At 41.4% G+C, this 16931-nt stretch overlaps 1 protein-coding gene across 1 annotated transcript in view; it reads right to left on the bottom strand.

Moving 5' to 3' along the window:
* The window catches only part of LOC109914055 (zinc finger protein ZFAT), a 19034-nt gene extending 4643 nt beyond the window's left edge, over window positions 1-14391 (bottom strand). The window contains exons 1-4 of the mRNA XM_048592994.1: window positions 14222-14391; window positions 13106-13194; window positions 7048-7186; window positions 5304-5425 (exon numbers count right to left, since the gene is read on the bottom strand). Coding sequence (XP_048448951.1) covers window positions 5304-5425; window positions 7048-7186; window positions 13106-13194; window positions 14222-14327 — 456 coding nt within the window. The 5' untranslated portion in view covers window positions 14328-14391. The remainder of the gene's footprint in view (window positions 1-5303; window positions 5426-7047; window positions 7187-13105; window positions 13195-14221) is intronic.
* Window positions 14392-16931: the final 2540 nt, after the last annotated feature.

Genomic DNA, 16931 nt, shown 5'->3' with positions numbered 1-16931 from the left:
CTTGTTGTCTCGGATTCTCCAGCATCTGCAGTTCCTACTATCTCTGAATTTCTTGTGGTTAGTAGGGCAGGCAACATTGTTTTGTGCATCTGGGATATAGGGGCTGCTCGCAAGGGCAGCACTTTCTCAAGTCCATTTGCTTTTGAGAAGGATCAGCTGCTTCCTTGGACCACTGCAGTCCATATGCTGTGAGTATACCCATTGTATTGTTATGAAGGGAGCTCTAGGATTTTGACTCAATGAAATTCAAGCAAACATTTTTACATGTTTTAATACATAGCATTTGCATCAATTACTTGAAAGGACAGTGACTGCATAAGACTGGCTAATATTTTGTTTTAAAAATAATCATTGAATATTGCAGCCACCTTGAAGCTACTGACTGAAACTTCTCATCTTATCTAATAATGCTATACCTCTTCTGGTTTTCCTCTAAGGCTGCTATTTGAATACCAAATCAACATCACTACCTACACTCCTTACTCACACTTCAAAATTGATCTATTTTGAATCATTCATGATTGAATGCTACAAGCAATAGAGCCAGGGACTCCTGGTTGTAGGGCGAGTGCGGGTCCAGCACAGGACCTGGCATTGGTGAGGTGAGCCGAGCAATGAAGAGATGGCACCTAAAGAATGGCAACTCCTACATTGTTGGTACACGTAGGTGGCGGCGAGGCAGTGGAGGAGGAGTGGAGGTATAGTTGTCGTTGGTGAGCTGGCTCAGGGCTCAGGACTAATGGCAGAGGTGGTGGAACAAAGATAGACTCTCTTTCAGTTATATCTTTTTATTCTTAACTACTCAAAATGACGCCGGATAATGACAACAGTTGAAGCTTTTCACTGCATATTACTCTATCAGTCACTGTAAAATACAAGTGACAATAAATCATCATTCAAGTTCTTGTATTGGCATCAACCTCTGTCAAATTAGGTACCACACAGTCACAACCTTCTCCACTCTATTACAACAATATAACTCAGAAGTTAATAATTTACTACCTTATTCTGATCCTGTTCATAATTTCAGTCCCCTTGTCCATATGAAATTGCAACCGCATGCAAAATTGCCCCTTGTTTTTTCTTTACAGTATCCTTGCTTCCACTAGGGCCTCGTTGAGTGGAGGCTTGGCAAATCAAAATATGAAGATATGTACACAGGTCTCAGAGGTTCAAGAATAATATTTTAACCAATTCCTCATGCATTCTTGTTACTTTTTTTTTTCTGTGCTCTCTATCCCATCAGCAACATTCTCAAAGCTGGAAAATATTCTAACTCATAACTCAAATTACTTCAATTCCATCATGCTAGTTGATTGATTTTTTAAAAAATCAGTTATAAACAAATCAGGAACAAAAAACTAGTGTCATTATTGATGATCATGTAAGTACCAGATTTCCGTAAAAATGTGGTTCATTAATGCCCGTTTGGAAATTAAATCTGCTGCCCTTACGAGATCTGATCTGTATGTGGCTACACCCATCGCAATGTAAACAGAGGAATGGGCAAAGTGGCGACCCCAAAACAGGCAATCAGCATCACCTAGAGAGGGGAGTGTTCTGAGAAGGGGTAAACAACGTAAGAGGGGAGCAGACTTTAAACAGGACAAGAGGAGAGTCTGCATGAGGAGCGACCTCATAGCTTGGCTCTTACTTCTTTAGAGTGGAAGAAGCTAATTGGTGAGTACTGGAAAACTTTCTACTATTCTAATTGCAATAAATAGTTTTTAAAGTTATAGAATGGCAGGTCAGCTCAGTCAAGTGGAACGTACAATCTGTGGTATGCGTGAAGTCGTGGTATTTATTCATACTTCTGCCATTTCCTGGTTCCCTATTATTATTTCCCTGGCCTTGCACTATAAGAGGCCATTGTTCATCTTGTCTGCCTTTTCCTTTTTATATATTTAAACAAGCTCTTACTATTTGATCTTATGTTAATTGCTAGTTTGTCCTCATAGTTTATTTTCTCCCTTTTCTTCAGCCATCTACTGTTGGCTTTTAAACATCCCTGATCATCTGATTTACCACTAATCTTTGCCGTGTTATAATGTCTTTTTCAAGTTGTTGTTACCCTTAACTTTCAACTGTTTATCCCCATCTTAAAGTCCCATTTCCTCGCTGGGATATATCTAGGTTGTGAGTCATGAACAATTTTCTTAAATGATTGAGGAAAATGGCAATCATCTTTTGCTGCTAAACTCCTTTCCCAGTCTGCTTTAGCCAGCTCAGCACTCCATCCCTATAAAATCACCCAGTTTTGGAACAGTTGTTTCCAACCCAAGTTTCTCTCTGTCTTTGTGAGCGCTACATTCTGCAATGTTATGATCACAGTTTCCTGGGCGAGATTTTTTACATTGAGACATTTTTGAAACCTGCCTCATTAAACAGCAGCATCTCCAAAATGGCCTGATCCCTGGTTGAATCCACAACATATTACTCTGTAAAACTTTCCTGAAAATACTCTATGAATGTTTCCACATGGCTGTCTCTGCTAATTTGATTTTCCCTGGACACCACCCCAAGGCCTCCTACCCTCCCTCGACCTCTTCATCTCCAACTGCTGTCGCGACATCGATCGCCTCAACCTCTCCAACCCTCTCACCCACTCCAACCTCTCCCCTACAGAACGTGCAGACCTCCGCTCCAATCCCAACCTCACCATAAAACCCGCGGACAAGGGAGGCGCAGTTGTAGTATGGCACACTGACCTTTACATTGCCGAGGCCAGACGCCAGCTCTCTGACACCACCTCCTACCGACCTCTTGATCATGACCCCACCCCCGACCACCAAAACATCATCTCCCAAACCATCCACAACCTCATCACTTCAGGTGACCTCCCACCCACAGCCTCTAACCTCATCTTTCCCCAACGCCACACCACCCGTTTCCATCTCCTTCCCAAAATCCACAAACCTGACTGCTCTAGTCGACCCATTGTCTCCGCCTGTTCCTGCCCCACCGAACTTATCTCCACTTATCTCGACTCCATTTTCTCCCCCTTGGTCCAGGAACTCCCCACTGACGTCCGTGACACCATCCACGCCCTTCACCTCCTCCAAAACTTCCGATTCCCTGGTCCCGAACACCTCATCTTTACCATGGACGTCCAGTCCCTATACACCTGCATTCCCCATACAAATGGCCTAAAGGCCCTCCGCTTCTTCCTGTCCTGCAGGCTCGACCAGTCCCCCTCCACTGACACCCTCATCCGCTTAGCTGAACTCTTCCTCACCCTTAACAACTTCTCCTTCAATTCCTCCCACTTCCTACAGACAAAGGGGGTGGCCATGGGTACCCGCACGGGCCCGAGCTATGCCTGCCTCTTTGTAGGTTACGTAGAACAATCCCTCTTCCAAAGCTACACTGGCCCTATCCCCCACCTCTTCCTCCGTTACATTGATGACTGTATCGGCGCCGCCTCGTGCTCCCACGAGGAGCTCGAACAGTTCATCCACTTCACTAACACCTTCCACCCCAACCTTAAGTTCACCTGGACCATCTCTGATACCTCTCTCTCCTTCCTGGACCTCTCTGTCTCCATCTCTGGCATCCACCTGGAAACCGATATCCATTTCAAGCCCACCGACTCCCACAGCGGGCTAGAATACACCTCCTCTCACCCACCTTCCTGCAAAAAGGCCATCCCCTATTCCCAATTCCTTCGCTTCCGCCGCATCTGTTCCCGAGATGAGGCATTCCACTCCCAGATATCCCAGATGTCCTCGTTTTTCAAGGACCGCAACTTCCCCTCCACAGTGGTCGAAAACGCCCTCGACCTTGTCTCTCTCATTTCCCGCAACTCATCCCTCACACCCCCTACCCGCAATAACAACCAAAACAGAATCCCCCTTGTCCTCATGTACCATCCCACCAACCTCCGAATCCAACGCATCATCCTCCAACACTTCCGCCATCTGCAATCTGGCCCCACTACAAAAGACATTTTTCCCTCCCCACCCTTATCTGCTTTCCAAAGGGACCACTCTCTCTGTGACTCCCTTGTCCGCTCCATACTCCCCACCACCCCCGGTACTTTTCCCTGCAACCACAGCAAGTGCTACACCTGCCCCTACACCTCCCCCCTCACCCCTATCCCAGGCCCCAAGAAGACTTTCCACATCAAACAGATGTTCACCTGCACATCTGCTAATGTGGTATACAGTATCCGCCGTTCCCGTTGTGGCCTCCTCTACATCGGGAAACCAAGCAGAGGCTTCAGGACCGCTTTGTGGAACACCTACGCTCGGTTTGCAACAAACAACTACACCTCCCAGTCATGAACCATTTCAACTCCCCCTCCCACTCCTTGGATGACATGTCCATCCTGAGCCTCCTGCAGTGCCACAATGACGCCACCTGAAGGCTGCAGGAACTGCACCTCATATTCCGCTTGGGAACCCTGCAGCCCAATGGTATCAATGTGGACTTCACAAGCTTCAAAATCTCCCCTCCCCCGACCGCAACCCAAAACCAGCCCAGCTCGTCCCCGCCTCCCTAACCATTCCTCCCACCTCAAGCCCCACCCCCATCTCCTACCCACTAACCTCATCCCGCCTCCTTGATCTGTCCGTCCTCCCTGGACCGACCTATCCCCTCCCCAACTCCCCATCGACATTCACCTTTACTGGCTCCAACCCCGCCTCTTTGACCTGTCTGTCTCCTCTCTACCTACCTTCTCCTTTATCCATCTTCTATTTGCCTCACCCTCTCTCCCTATTTATTTCAGAATCCCCTTCCCCTCCCCCATTTCTGAAGAAGGGTCTCGACCCGAAATGTCAGCTTTCCTGCTCCTCTAATGCTGCTTGGCCTGCTGGGTTCATCCAGCTCTACACCTTGTTATCTCACCTTATTTCGCTTCTTGCCAGCGTTTTCAGAAGTTTATATACCCTTAAATGTTTAGTTCCCAGCTTTGATTTACCTGTAACAAAGTCTCTGTAATACCTAGAAGATCATACCCATCAGCTTATATTTATGCTGTTAATTCAGTTATTTTGTTGCAAACATCATACACATTTAAGTAAAGTGCCATTAACTTACATTTTTAACCTTTTGTAACCCCTTTGACCATATTTGCTGCTTTTTTAATGTCTGTAAACTTTATCCCTTTCCATCCCACTGGGTGTAATTATCAAACTAGTTGCCTCTGAAGTGCTGACAAATCTTTTTGCTTTATAGCCTACATATTCTCTCATTTGAACCCCTAACCTCCCACTCTAATTAGTTAGATGCAACGTTGAGCTGGTGCCATCTGGAACAGCATTCCTGTAAGATTTAGTACCATTTGATGAAGAATTAGGTACCTGTTCTATGGCTTCCCCTTCTATGCTGCCCACAATCTTCAGTCCATGTTTGTTTTTCAAGTGTCTGTTCAGTTCCCACTTGGTACCATAGACAAAACTGCATACTGGACACTTTACACCACCTGTGAAATAAAAAGGGAAAGAGGTCAGAAAGTCAGCTCAGAGCCAAACAGGATGCCGTTGTGAATAGCTTGGTTCAACAACAACAACATAAAAACAACTTATAGTTATACAGCATCTTCAACATATTAAAATGTATCAGGAGACTTATAAAGCAAAGGAAGGCTCTGAGCCACCTGAGGGGATATTAGGTCAAATACATTGTTGTAAAGAAGAAAAGCAAGGTTAAGAGAAGAGGTGTAGTGAACGTATTTCAGAACTTTGGATCCAGGCAACTGAAGGCATGCCCACCAATTATGCAGCGATTAAAGTTAGGGATGTATAAGAGTAGAGGAATGCAAATATTGTAGGGCTAATGGAGATTACTGGGTTAGGAGGATGCAAGGCAAAGAAGGGATTTGGAAATAAGGGTGACAATTTTAAAATCAAGATGTTGCTTGTTTGGGAATCAATGTATTTCAGCGAGGAAGGAGTGAAGAGGGACTGATGCAAGTTAAGACATGGACAGCAGAGTTTTGAAAGGTCTCAAGTTTCTGGAGAATTGAATGTGGGAGAGTGGAAGGAATGTATTGAAAAAGTCAAGACTAGAGGTAATGAAGACCTGAATGTGGGTTTCATTAGTAGACAAGATAAAAACAGGGGAAACGTCAGGTGGATGCTATGAAGGTATAAATAGGTAGGCTTGATGGTGATGAACATGATGGTGGAAGTTCATTTCAGGGTAAAATGTGACATCAATGATCAGCCTGAGTCACTACAGAGGAGCGGTCTGGAATCAGTGGCAAGAGTGTTGAGTTTCAGGCATTGGCTAAAGATGATGGCTTTGTCAGCTTTATTGATATTTAGCTGGTGGAAACTGTAGTTCATTCAAACTTGAATGCCAGAGAATCAGTCAGAAAATGCTGATGTAGTGAAGGGACTGTGACAAGTTATGCACTGTTACATGAAGCATGTATCATCACCTTGCCCTGGTCCAACAATTATAACGTTTTGCATTTGCACATTTGACATTAAGATGACAAAATTGTAAAAGCTGAGCTGAAGAGGAAAAGAGAAAGATCAAATATAAATGAAGTGAAGATTCTTGATGATGATGGTAAAAGGAGGAAAAAATTGAGGAGAGAATTTCAAAGAGTTTATTGGTTGAGTATGTGGCTATCAATGATAGAGCAGGAGGGAGTGAAGGAAGCTTGAAGTGAGAAGAGTAAAAAGCAGGGATAGAGTGCGCAGACAAATTAACTTTTGAGGTATAGCTGCTCTGTCACATCATAGTTTTTTGATGAAGGTTCATACTTAAAACATTGACATGTCTGTTCTCTCAACAGATAATGATGGACTTTTTGAGTGTTTCTAGCATTTTCTATTTATTCATGGATTTCCATCATCTGTAGCAATGTTTGTTTTTTGAAGATACAAGGTATTGTATGTCAGTCAACTGAACTTTTAAATAGCACCTTGCATCTGAGGGAACACATGATTTCCCAGAAAATGCTTCTGATTGTCAATTACTTTTGAAGTATAAACATGGCAGGTTTTTTTTTTATTTTGTAAGATGCCATACCGATTTAGGAATTGATGTTAACTATAAGTTGCATGCAATAATTCAAAACAAATCTCTTAATACCTTGCTGTGTCACACTCTCTTGAGCTAGTACACCAGTTCCAGCATTGACATATTCATCACTGGGATGTTTCTTGTGGTAATGTCTCTTCAGTGATCCAGCCATATTACAGGAATAGTGGCACAGTGCACATCGGAAAGGCTGAAGTAAATAAGGAGAACATTACTAATAACAGCAACTATATCAGTAACACAAAAACACTAAATAGGATCAGCATCTGCACCAATAATAGGGATATCTGCAACAGCTATACCAACAATAAGGACAGCGGCAATTTGTGCAGCAAAAATAGGGATAGCATGAACATCTGCACCAATAATTGGGACAGCAGTAACATTTGCACCAACAACAGGGAAAGCAGCAACATCTACACCATCAATAGGGATAGCAGCAACATCTGTATCAACAGTAGGGATAGCGGCAACATCTGCATCAACAATGGGGATAACAGCAACATCTGCATCAATAATAGGGATAGCAGCAACATCTGTATCAGCAGTAGGGATAGCTGCAACATATGCACCAACAATGGGAACAGCAGCAACATCTGCACTGACAATAGGGATAGTGTAAAGGTCTGCAGCAAAAACAGGGATAGCAGTAACATCTGCATCAACAACAAGGATAGCAGCAATGTCTGCACAATAGTAAGGATAGCAGCAATATCTGCACCAATAATAATAGGGATAGCAGCAAAATCTGCACCGACAATTGGGAATAACAGCAATATCTGCGCTGTCAACAGAATAACAGAAACATGTACACCAACAATTTAGGGAGGTGGCAGTATAGTGGTAAAGTCACTCAGGTAATGCAGAGACCCAGGCTCGTGTTCTGGATACTTGGGTTCAAATCTCTCCATTGCAGCTTGTGACATTTAAATTAATTAAAATCTGGAATTAAAAATTACTCTAATAGTGACCATGCAACTATTGTCAATTGTTATAAAAACCCATGTGGTTCACTTATGTCCTTTACGGAAGGAAATCTGCCACTTGGTCTGTTCTACATGTGACTCCAGGCCCACAGTGACATGGTTAATTCTTAACTGCCCTCTAAAATGGCTTTGAAAGCCAATCAATTCAAGGGCAGTTAGGGATGGGCAACAAATACCAGCCTTGCTAGCGACAACCACATCTCATACAACAATATAAATATGGATAATAGTGACATCTGTATCAACAATAAGGGATGGACCAATGTCTACACAAACAGCAGTGATAGGAGTAGAAACCACAAAAGAAACATGGAAAAACTGCATCTGGACTTTTTTTTAAAAAATCCATTCATAGGGTATGGGCATCTTAGCTAGACCATTTATTGCCCATCCTATTTGCCCAGAGGGCTAAGGGGAAGGTAAATTAGGTCGGTTATTTTGGTTGTCTGGGACATCACCACAGTTGTTTTAGAAGTTGCTAGGACCTCTAATCTTCATATTCTCCCACCCACCCGTGGCCACTCATATCATCCAAGCCAATTCATAATCCCCATCACCCCACCATTGTCCCACATGCCTACATATCTTGGATGCCAATTCAATGTTAGCATGATTGTACCCAATCCCTAAGGTCCTTTATATCCCCATTCAGTATCTATCATATGCAGACTGTGGGAGCCATATGAAGATGAAAAATAATAAACTTCTAAGAACTTAATATAGATCTCACTTCTACATATTTGACAAATGTCAAACTCATAAAAAAAATTAGTCAAAGCTTTCAAATCTCAAGTAATTAATCTCTTATTAAAAATAAAAGTTATATTTGGCCTCATTTCATAGATAGCTATTCCTTTGATATACTCTTAAATTGGAAGTTAAAATGTGAACCAGAATTTTCTGTTAGTCCAATTGTAGTTTTGAAACCCAGCCAAGCATTCAGAATAATATAATGACAGTCCTTGGAGAAATGTTAAGAAAAACTCTACTAAAAATGTTAATACTTTCTTCCAACTTATGCCTGTCAATTAAAGCAGTCTGGCAGAGGTTGTTTTTTTAAAAAAATAACTCACACTGCTAGTTGTAGCCCTTTGTTTTAAAGAGCAGAGCATTATAAAAAACTTCAGATCATTTTTGGTTGTACAGAACTCATCCATCATTCAAGGGCATTTATGTGACTCCCAAACTACTGGTTAAGACCCTTTCAACAGCAAAAATGTACTCTGTTAGAACTCAGCATAGAGTTAAATGGCTTTGTGGAATTCACATTTCCTCCTGTGTGAATCATGCTCTATCCTCTTTCCTTGCTGGCAAAAATTCAATTTGTTGCAAAAGGAGGAGGGACTTCTGTATCTGGCTTCTGTCCGTCATTTTTAAAGGATCCAGATTCTCCCAACTCCAGGTGTATCTGATCTGTTCAACCTCTCAGCCACAATCACAGTTCTATTTCTTTTTATACTTGGACTTTTTCATACTTTGTTTCATTTATGTTCCAAGTACAGTAAGTTACATGCTTTTTCTTTCCTAGAATTTTCATTGTTTGTCAGAAGCCTGGCCCAGAGCCGGTGGTGTGTTGGCAGGGTAACCCTGAGAATAACGTATAACTGTAGCTCAACATTTCACCATAGGTCTCATTTCAACAGTGGTGAGCTGCTGTCATCTGTTGCTTTTCCATGGGTTAATCTGCTCATCTTACAAAATAAATTTTGGGCTGCTTGACTTGTCGGCAGTTATGTGGTCCCAAACTTTGTCCTTAACACTCTCAATTTTCATCTGTTAAAGGTACAATTCCTATCCCAGATGTGCTCTATTTTAATTAATTATTTTCAAAAAGTCAACACTCATGCAAGTTACTACAACCTTAAGACCCGCTGCTCTCATACAACCTTTGCTAAATTAGTTTGGCATTATCGAACTATTGTTTTATGATTATATTTTACCTATGACTATTTTCAAACTGAGGTGTATTCTGCATGATGAAATATGATTCCCTAAAAAATAGATTTTCCCATCAGAAGTGGAAATCTGGAGAAAGAACCAATCTTGTATCATATTCCTGCCTCTGCTGCCTACAGGATGCAGATTTTTTGTGAGCTTAGGCTCTTGATAACCCTAGGGATACACAATTAGTAGCTGTGTGGTCATGGAGATAGGTCAGCAGGGAAGTGAGCGATTTTCTAGTCTGAATTGGTAGCCATTGCCGTGGCTTCCGCCTCTGCATGGCGATTCAAGAAAACAAAAGGATTTCTGCATTCACAGAGATTAGGACAAGTAGCCTGGACCTAGTTGACGGTAGTGGATTGTTGAGTACTAAAGCTTCCACTACTCCTCAGTATTTTTACATTTAAAACATTCACTTGTTCACTAAATAACAACTATAGACCATTTAGCCTGGCATTTTAGGTGGTCAAGCTGTTGGAGGGTAATCTGAGGGACAGGATCTACATGTATTTGGAAAGGCAAGGACTGATTAAGGATCGTCAACAAGGCTTTGTGCGTGGGAAATCGTGGCTCACTTACTTGATTGAGATTTTTAAAGAAGTATCGAAGAGGATTGATGAGGGCAGAGCGGTAGACATGATCTATATGGACTTCAGTATGATGTTCCTCATTGTAGACTGGTTAGCAAGGTAAGATCACATTGAATACAGGGAGAACAAGCTATACGGATATAGAACTGGCTTGACGGTAGAAGACAGAGGGTGGTGGTGAAGGATTGTTTTTCAGACTGGAGGTCTGTGGCCAGTGGTGTGCCACAAGGTTCGGTTCTGGGTCCACTGCTTCTCGTCATACATATAAATGATTTGGATGTGAACAAACGAGATATGGTTAGTAATTTTGCAGATGACACTAAAATTGGAGGTGTAGTGGACAGCAAAGAAGGTTACCTCAGAGTAAAGCAGGATCTTGATTAGATCGGTCAATGGGCCAAGGAGTGGCAGAAGGAGTTTAATTTAGCTAAACGAGGTGCTGCATTTTGGAAAGGCAAATCAGGAAGGGACTTTTAAATTTAAAGGTAAGGCCCTGGGAGTGTTGCTGAACAAAGAGACCTTGAAATGCAGTTTCATAGTTCCTTGAAAGTGGAGTCGCAGATAGATAGGGTAGTGAAGAAGGTGTTTGGTATGCTTGCCTTTATTGGTCAGAGCATTGAGTATAAGAATTGGGAGGTCACGTTTCAGCTGTACAGGACATTGGTTAAGACATTGGAGAGACTGAATAGACTAGAGCTATTTTCCCTGGAGCGTCAGAGTCTGACGGGTGACCTTATAGAGGTTTATAAAGTCATGAGGGCCATGGATAGGATAAATAGACAAGGTCTTTTCCCTGAGGTGGGTGGACGGCATTGGTTTAAGGTGAGAGGCAAAAGGTTTAAAAGGGACATAAGGGTTAACTTTGTCACACAGAGGGTGGTGTGTGTAGAGAATGAGCAGTCAGAAGAAGTGGTGGAGTCTTGTACAGTTACAACATTTATAAGGCATCTGGATGGATATATGAATAGGAAAGATTTAGTGGGCTATGGGTTAAATACTAGCAAATGGGACTAGCTCTATTTCGGATAACTGTTTGGCATCGATGAGTTAGACCAAAGGATCTGTTTCTGTGCTGTATACCTCTGTGACTCTATAAAATTGTATGTGCTGTTTCTGACCTGTTCTTGTCAAGTTGCAGATTGTCAGCTTCAGAGTGCTTCTAGAGGCTGACCAGCTTCATAAAAATCTTGAAGGTTCAATAAATGAGCTCTATCAAGATCCCTAATGACCTTAAGCTACCCAGTTAATGAGACAAGCAACTTCATATTTCCATCTTTTCCCATAAGACCATAAGACATAGGAGCAGAAATTAGGCCATTCAGCCCATCGAGTCTTGGCTGCCATTCAATCATGGCTGATAACTTTCTCAACCCCATTCTCCTGCTTTCTCCCCATAACCCTTGACCCACTTGACAATCAAGAACCAATCTATCTCCGTCTTAAATATACTCAATGACCTGGCCTCCACAGCCTTCTGTGGCAGTGAATTTCATAGGTTCACCACTCTCTGGCTGAAGAAGTTTCTCCTTATCTCCGTTCTAAAAGGTCTTCCCTTTACTCTGAAGCTGGGCCCTCAGGTCCTAGTCTCTCCTACCAATGGAAACAACTTCCCAACATTCACTTTGTTCAGGCCATTCAGTATTCTGTAAGTTTCAATTCAATCCTGTCCTTGTCCTTCTAAACTCCATGAGTATAGACCCAGATCCTCAAACGTTCCTCATATGTTAAGCTTTTCATTCCTGGGACCATTCTCGTGAACCTCCTTTGAACCTGCTCTAGGGCCAGTACATCTTTCCTGAGATATGGGACCCAAAACTGCGCACAATTTTTCAGATCAGTCTACTGCCCTGCCCCTGTCCTTCGTAAAGTCAGGGGAGTTAGGCAAGTTAGGAATGGGGGAAGCAGATCAGCATGCAGGACATATTTCTTTTCTTTTCCACCTTTGTTACTTCCTGAGTGGAGATAGAAAGTCTCAAGTTCTGCCAAGTATAACGGCAATCATTATATCAAGAGTAACAGCAACAAATGCAACGTTACTATGCTTTCTTCAAAAAAATATACCTCACAATTACTGTTACACCCCTTTAGTTTAGGGCCATAAATCAATAGGTTTCTTTGATGTTAGCATCAGGCATGATGCTGAACCAAAGAGCAATAGGACAAGGATCTGGCCATAGCGATCTCCTGTTTCTGATCATTCTATTGTAAGTAGTTGCTGAATACTCATGGGGCTCACCATAAGAAAAGACAGCACACTACAGGCCCTTCCAGGTCTCTTTGACTTGCTTCTTGGATTGGAGAAGCTTTCCTTTTAAAGAAAGACGTGCAATGGCGGTTCAGTCAATAATTCACGTGGGGTGAGATTGCACAGCCTTCAAACACATATGAAATGCACCTTCATTCACAAACTTCTTGACAGTCACTGATAATACTGTTCATCAACCACTTTATTTACTAGCGATGATTCTACATCCTGATTGATAACCTTGGTTAGGTTCCCTGATAATAGCCTCCACTGAAAGTAATGCCAAACTATCAAAGTTTGTACAGTAAGCATCTCATAAGATTTTATTCCAGGCAAATAATTCTTGCCTTGAAAGCAGCATGCTGTTCCATATGTCGAAGGAGGTTTGGCTTTTGTGCAGCGGTGTAATCACATACTGTACATTTATATTGTTTACCTGCAGGGTAAGAAAATAACTAGTATGAGGAAGGAAATATCATCAATAACTGTTGCAGTGAAATTACCATGCAGAAAATGGTGTGTATAAATGATGCTTATCTACTCAATAATAAAAAACAATAGAAATGAACACAGAGTCAAGTAATGTAATTGCTTAAAATAGTTTTCAGCTGTAGCAATGCAAGTCAAGCAAATAAAAATAATTTGAAATACAGGTAAATGTTTATTAATGGAAACAAATTGTTTAACATCTGAGGCATAGAGTGTAATCACAGATTGCAAAATAAATTTTAACAGACCATAAGATCATAAGATATAGAAGTAGAATTAGTGCGGGTTCATTGAGTTTGCTGTGCCATTTGATCATGGCTGGTATGTTTCTCAAACCCGTTCTCCTGCCTTCTTCCCATAATCTTTGATCCTCTTACTAATCAAGAACCTATCTATGTTTAATAGTATGGTTATAAACTGGTACGCATTGAATCCATTATTCTATTCTAATATTCAAACTATGCAGAGTGCCAAACTAGTGTAGATGGCCTCTGTCTAATCTGCCATAGTGCTTTTTTATTCCCAGTTCTTGGTAAATGCCTGGATGAGGCTTTAAATCATATATGTGTAAGTTAATGGATTAATACCTGTTTAATACCAGTGAAACAAGTTGCTGGTCGTGGGATAGGAAACAAGATTCCTCAGTAGATCCCATGGGCACTGATTTCAGTTAAATTCAGAAACAAAAAGCCCTCCTCTCTGGACATACCAAGGGTAGTAATGATGACCCAAAATTGATACTTGCTTGGAGGAGCTGCATGTGGAGGCACATCCACCGATGGCAGTTCACATAAACTACACTAATACAAATTGATCTTTTAAAGTCTTGGCTTATTGTAAGCCGAGATATCTAAATTGAGGTATTTTTGGCTGCCAAATAACGTTACATTTGAGCACTCAATACAACTTGGCAGTGACCTCATTGATTCAGAGACACCAGACTGTAAAAGGTTCTGCTGTGTAACATAACTCACCATCAGCAGTGTGCAACAGCTTATGACTCTTCAGACTGCCCTTTGATTTGAATTTCTTTCCACACAAATCACAGAGGTGTGTCTTCTCAGTGCTGTGACGATTCATGTGAGCTCTCAAATTGCTCTTACTGCGTGTGGCATACTCACAAACTGAACACTTGAATGGCTTCACCCCTGGAAATGAGAAAAAATATAAGCACCATTTAATACCTGTGCCAAATAAAGTGAAATATAAAACTCACAAATTTTCCATATTTATTCACATGCTCAAAGACAATCTTGTTTGCCAGCCAAAGGTCCTTCAACTTGGATATCACGGGCTTACATTGGACCAAGACGTTAGAACATCAGTTTGCATTAGCATATTTAGTGTAAAATGACATCAGTGGTTGTGCCTCCATATGCATGTGCATACCACAATACACATACTATTTCTCCAACAAAATCACTATTTTCTAGTAATTTTAATAAAAAAATGTTTTGAAGCTTTTTGATTTGATTCTTTTATGCCACTATGTTACTTCATTAGATGAACACAACATTAGCAGTTTTTAAAACATGTATAAAACAAGCCTGTGCTGAAAACTCACTTAAGTAGAAGGTGTCTGTCAATGCAATTAATGATGCCAGTAAACATGCAATAAATCTCTCTGACTACATACTTAGACCACAAGTTGTTTGTGTACGGTTTCAGTATTGGCGGGGCTTCATCCCGCATCAAATGAGAAGAGTCTGAATTCTTCTACTGCCACTACCTCACCACAAACCAATTTCCACTGGACAGGCTGAATTCTTGAAAGCATGCCCAGATGATCTAGTGGGATTCTAAATAATTTGTTTGAAATACATGCAGTGTGTATGTCTGGCAATGTTTTAAGGCCTCAAGGGCAATGTGGACTTACTTATCAGTAAACCCAACAAAAGGGTTGGAACACTAATCCTGAACAAACATGACTACATCAACATAATGCATGCACTCCTTAATGATGGGTCCAAATTTGCATTCATTGGATTTGCTACTATGGAGTGATCGGACAGCCCTACAAGAATTCTTGGTGATCTTCTAAAAGAGTAATGAGTTGTTAGGTGATATTTATGATAGGGTACGTCCTCACAACTCACGTCCATGTATGTATGGGCTGCCAAGACACACAAAAGTGATGTCATCTTCTCATATTATCTTAGCTATTACTGGTTCTGCACTACCTGAATTGGGCAAATGATTGGTTGAATTGCTACAACTATGTTCCACATAGATGGTGAAGGATTCCTTCATGTTTTTCGGGCTGTTGCGGGACAGTATTAACGTCCCTATCTCTGAGTCAGAAGGCTGAGGTTCAACTCCCACTTAACCCGGAGAGATAACACATCTGAACAAGCTGATTAAAACAAATTATTCACAATGGTGTACAGTACTAACACAGCAGTGGAGATAATGCAAAAGATATTGCCTAGATTAGCTATAAGAAGAGATTGGACAACTTGGGTTGTTTTTGTTAGACTGTTGGAGGTTGAGAAATGTATAAAATTATGAGAGGCATGGCTAGAATGGAGCTCAGAACAGTTCTGAAGGAGGGCCACTGGACCTGAAACATTAATTCTGTTTTCTCTCCACAGATGCTGCTAGACCTGCTGAGTTTTCATAACAATTTCTGTTCTTGTTTCTGGTTTTCAGGGTCCGCAGTTCTTTGTTTTTTGACCAATGGATACAAGTCTAGCTAGGCCTTTTCTCATGACAGAACCCACCCGTTCTAGGTATTAATCCGGTAAGCTTCCTCTTAACTGCTTCTAATGTATTTCATCCTTCCTTAAAATAAGGTGACAAATACCATACACTATTCCAGAACAAATGATTCATTACCTAGTTTTGCCCCTTGCAATAAACAGTAACACTTTATCAGCTTTCCTGATTATTTGCTATACATGCATATTCACCTTTTGCAACTTACGTACTTGGAACACCCAGATCTCTCTGCATCCAAGAACTTCACAATATCTCACCATTTAAATAAAATGCTTCTTTTAGATTCTTCTCACCAGAATGGATATCCATTCTCCCATATTATAAACACAGATCTCTGCTCACTCACTTAACTTATGTATTTTTGTTGTCTCCTTATGTCCGCTTCACATCCTAATTGTCTACTTATTTTTCAGTCAACAGCAAAGTTAGCAACCATGCTTTCCAGTCCTTCATCCAATTCATGAATATAAATTGTAAACAGTTGAGGTCCCAGCATGGATCCCTGTGGCAATCTACTCGTTGTATCTTGTCAACTTGAAAAAGACTGATCTATACCATTCTTTGCTTCCTGTTACGAGAAAATCTTCCAGCATGCTAAAATGCTCTCCCTGAAAACACAAGTTTTTATTTCTGCAATAACCTTTGATGTGGCACTTTACCAAATACATTCTGGAAATCTAAGTACAGTACACCCATAGCACACGCTAATTCCTCAAAGGATTCCAATAGATCAGTTAAGTATGATTTTCCAACAACATAGAAAACTATGTCGAATCTGCCCGACTACCTTGAACTTCTCTAAGTACCCTGGCATAACTTCTTTAATAAGAGCTTCTACATTTTCCCTGTGACTGATTTGAAGATTACTAGCATGTAGTTTCCTCCTTTCTGTCACCCTCCATTTTTGAATAATGGAGTTACATTTGCTCTACTCCATCCTAATGGGACCTTCCCCAAAACAAGGAC

This window comes from Rhincodon typus, unplaced genomic scaffold (genome assembly GCF_021869965.1).
Source record: "Rhincodon typus isolate 14 unplaced genomic scaffold, sRhiTyp1.1 hic_rhity00002186, whole genome shotgun sequence".
NCBI classification, from domain to species: Eukaryota; Metazoa; Chordata; class Chondrichthyes; order Orectolobiformes; family Rhincodontidae; genus Rhincodon; species Rhincodon typus.
This window is presented reverse-complemented; position numbering and strand designations above follow the sequence as displayed.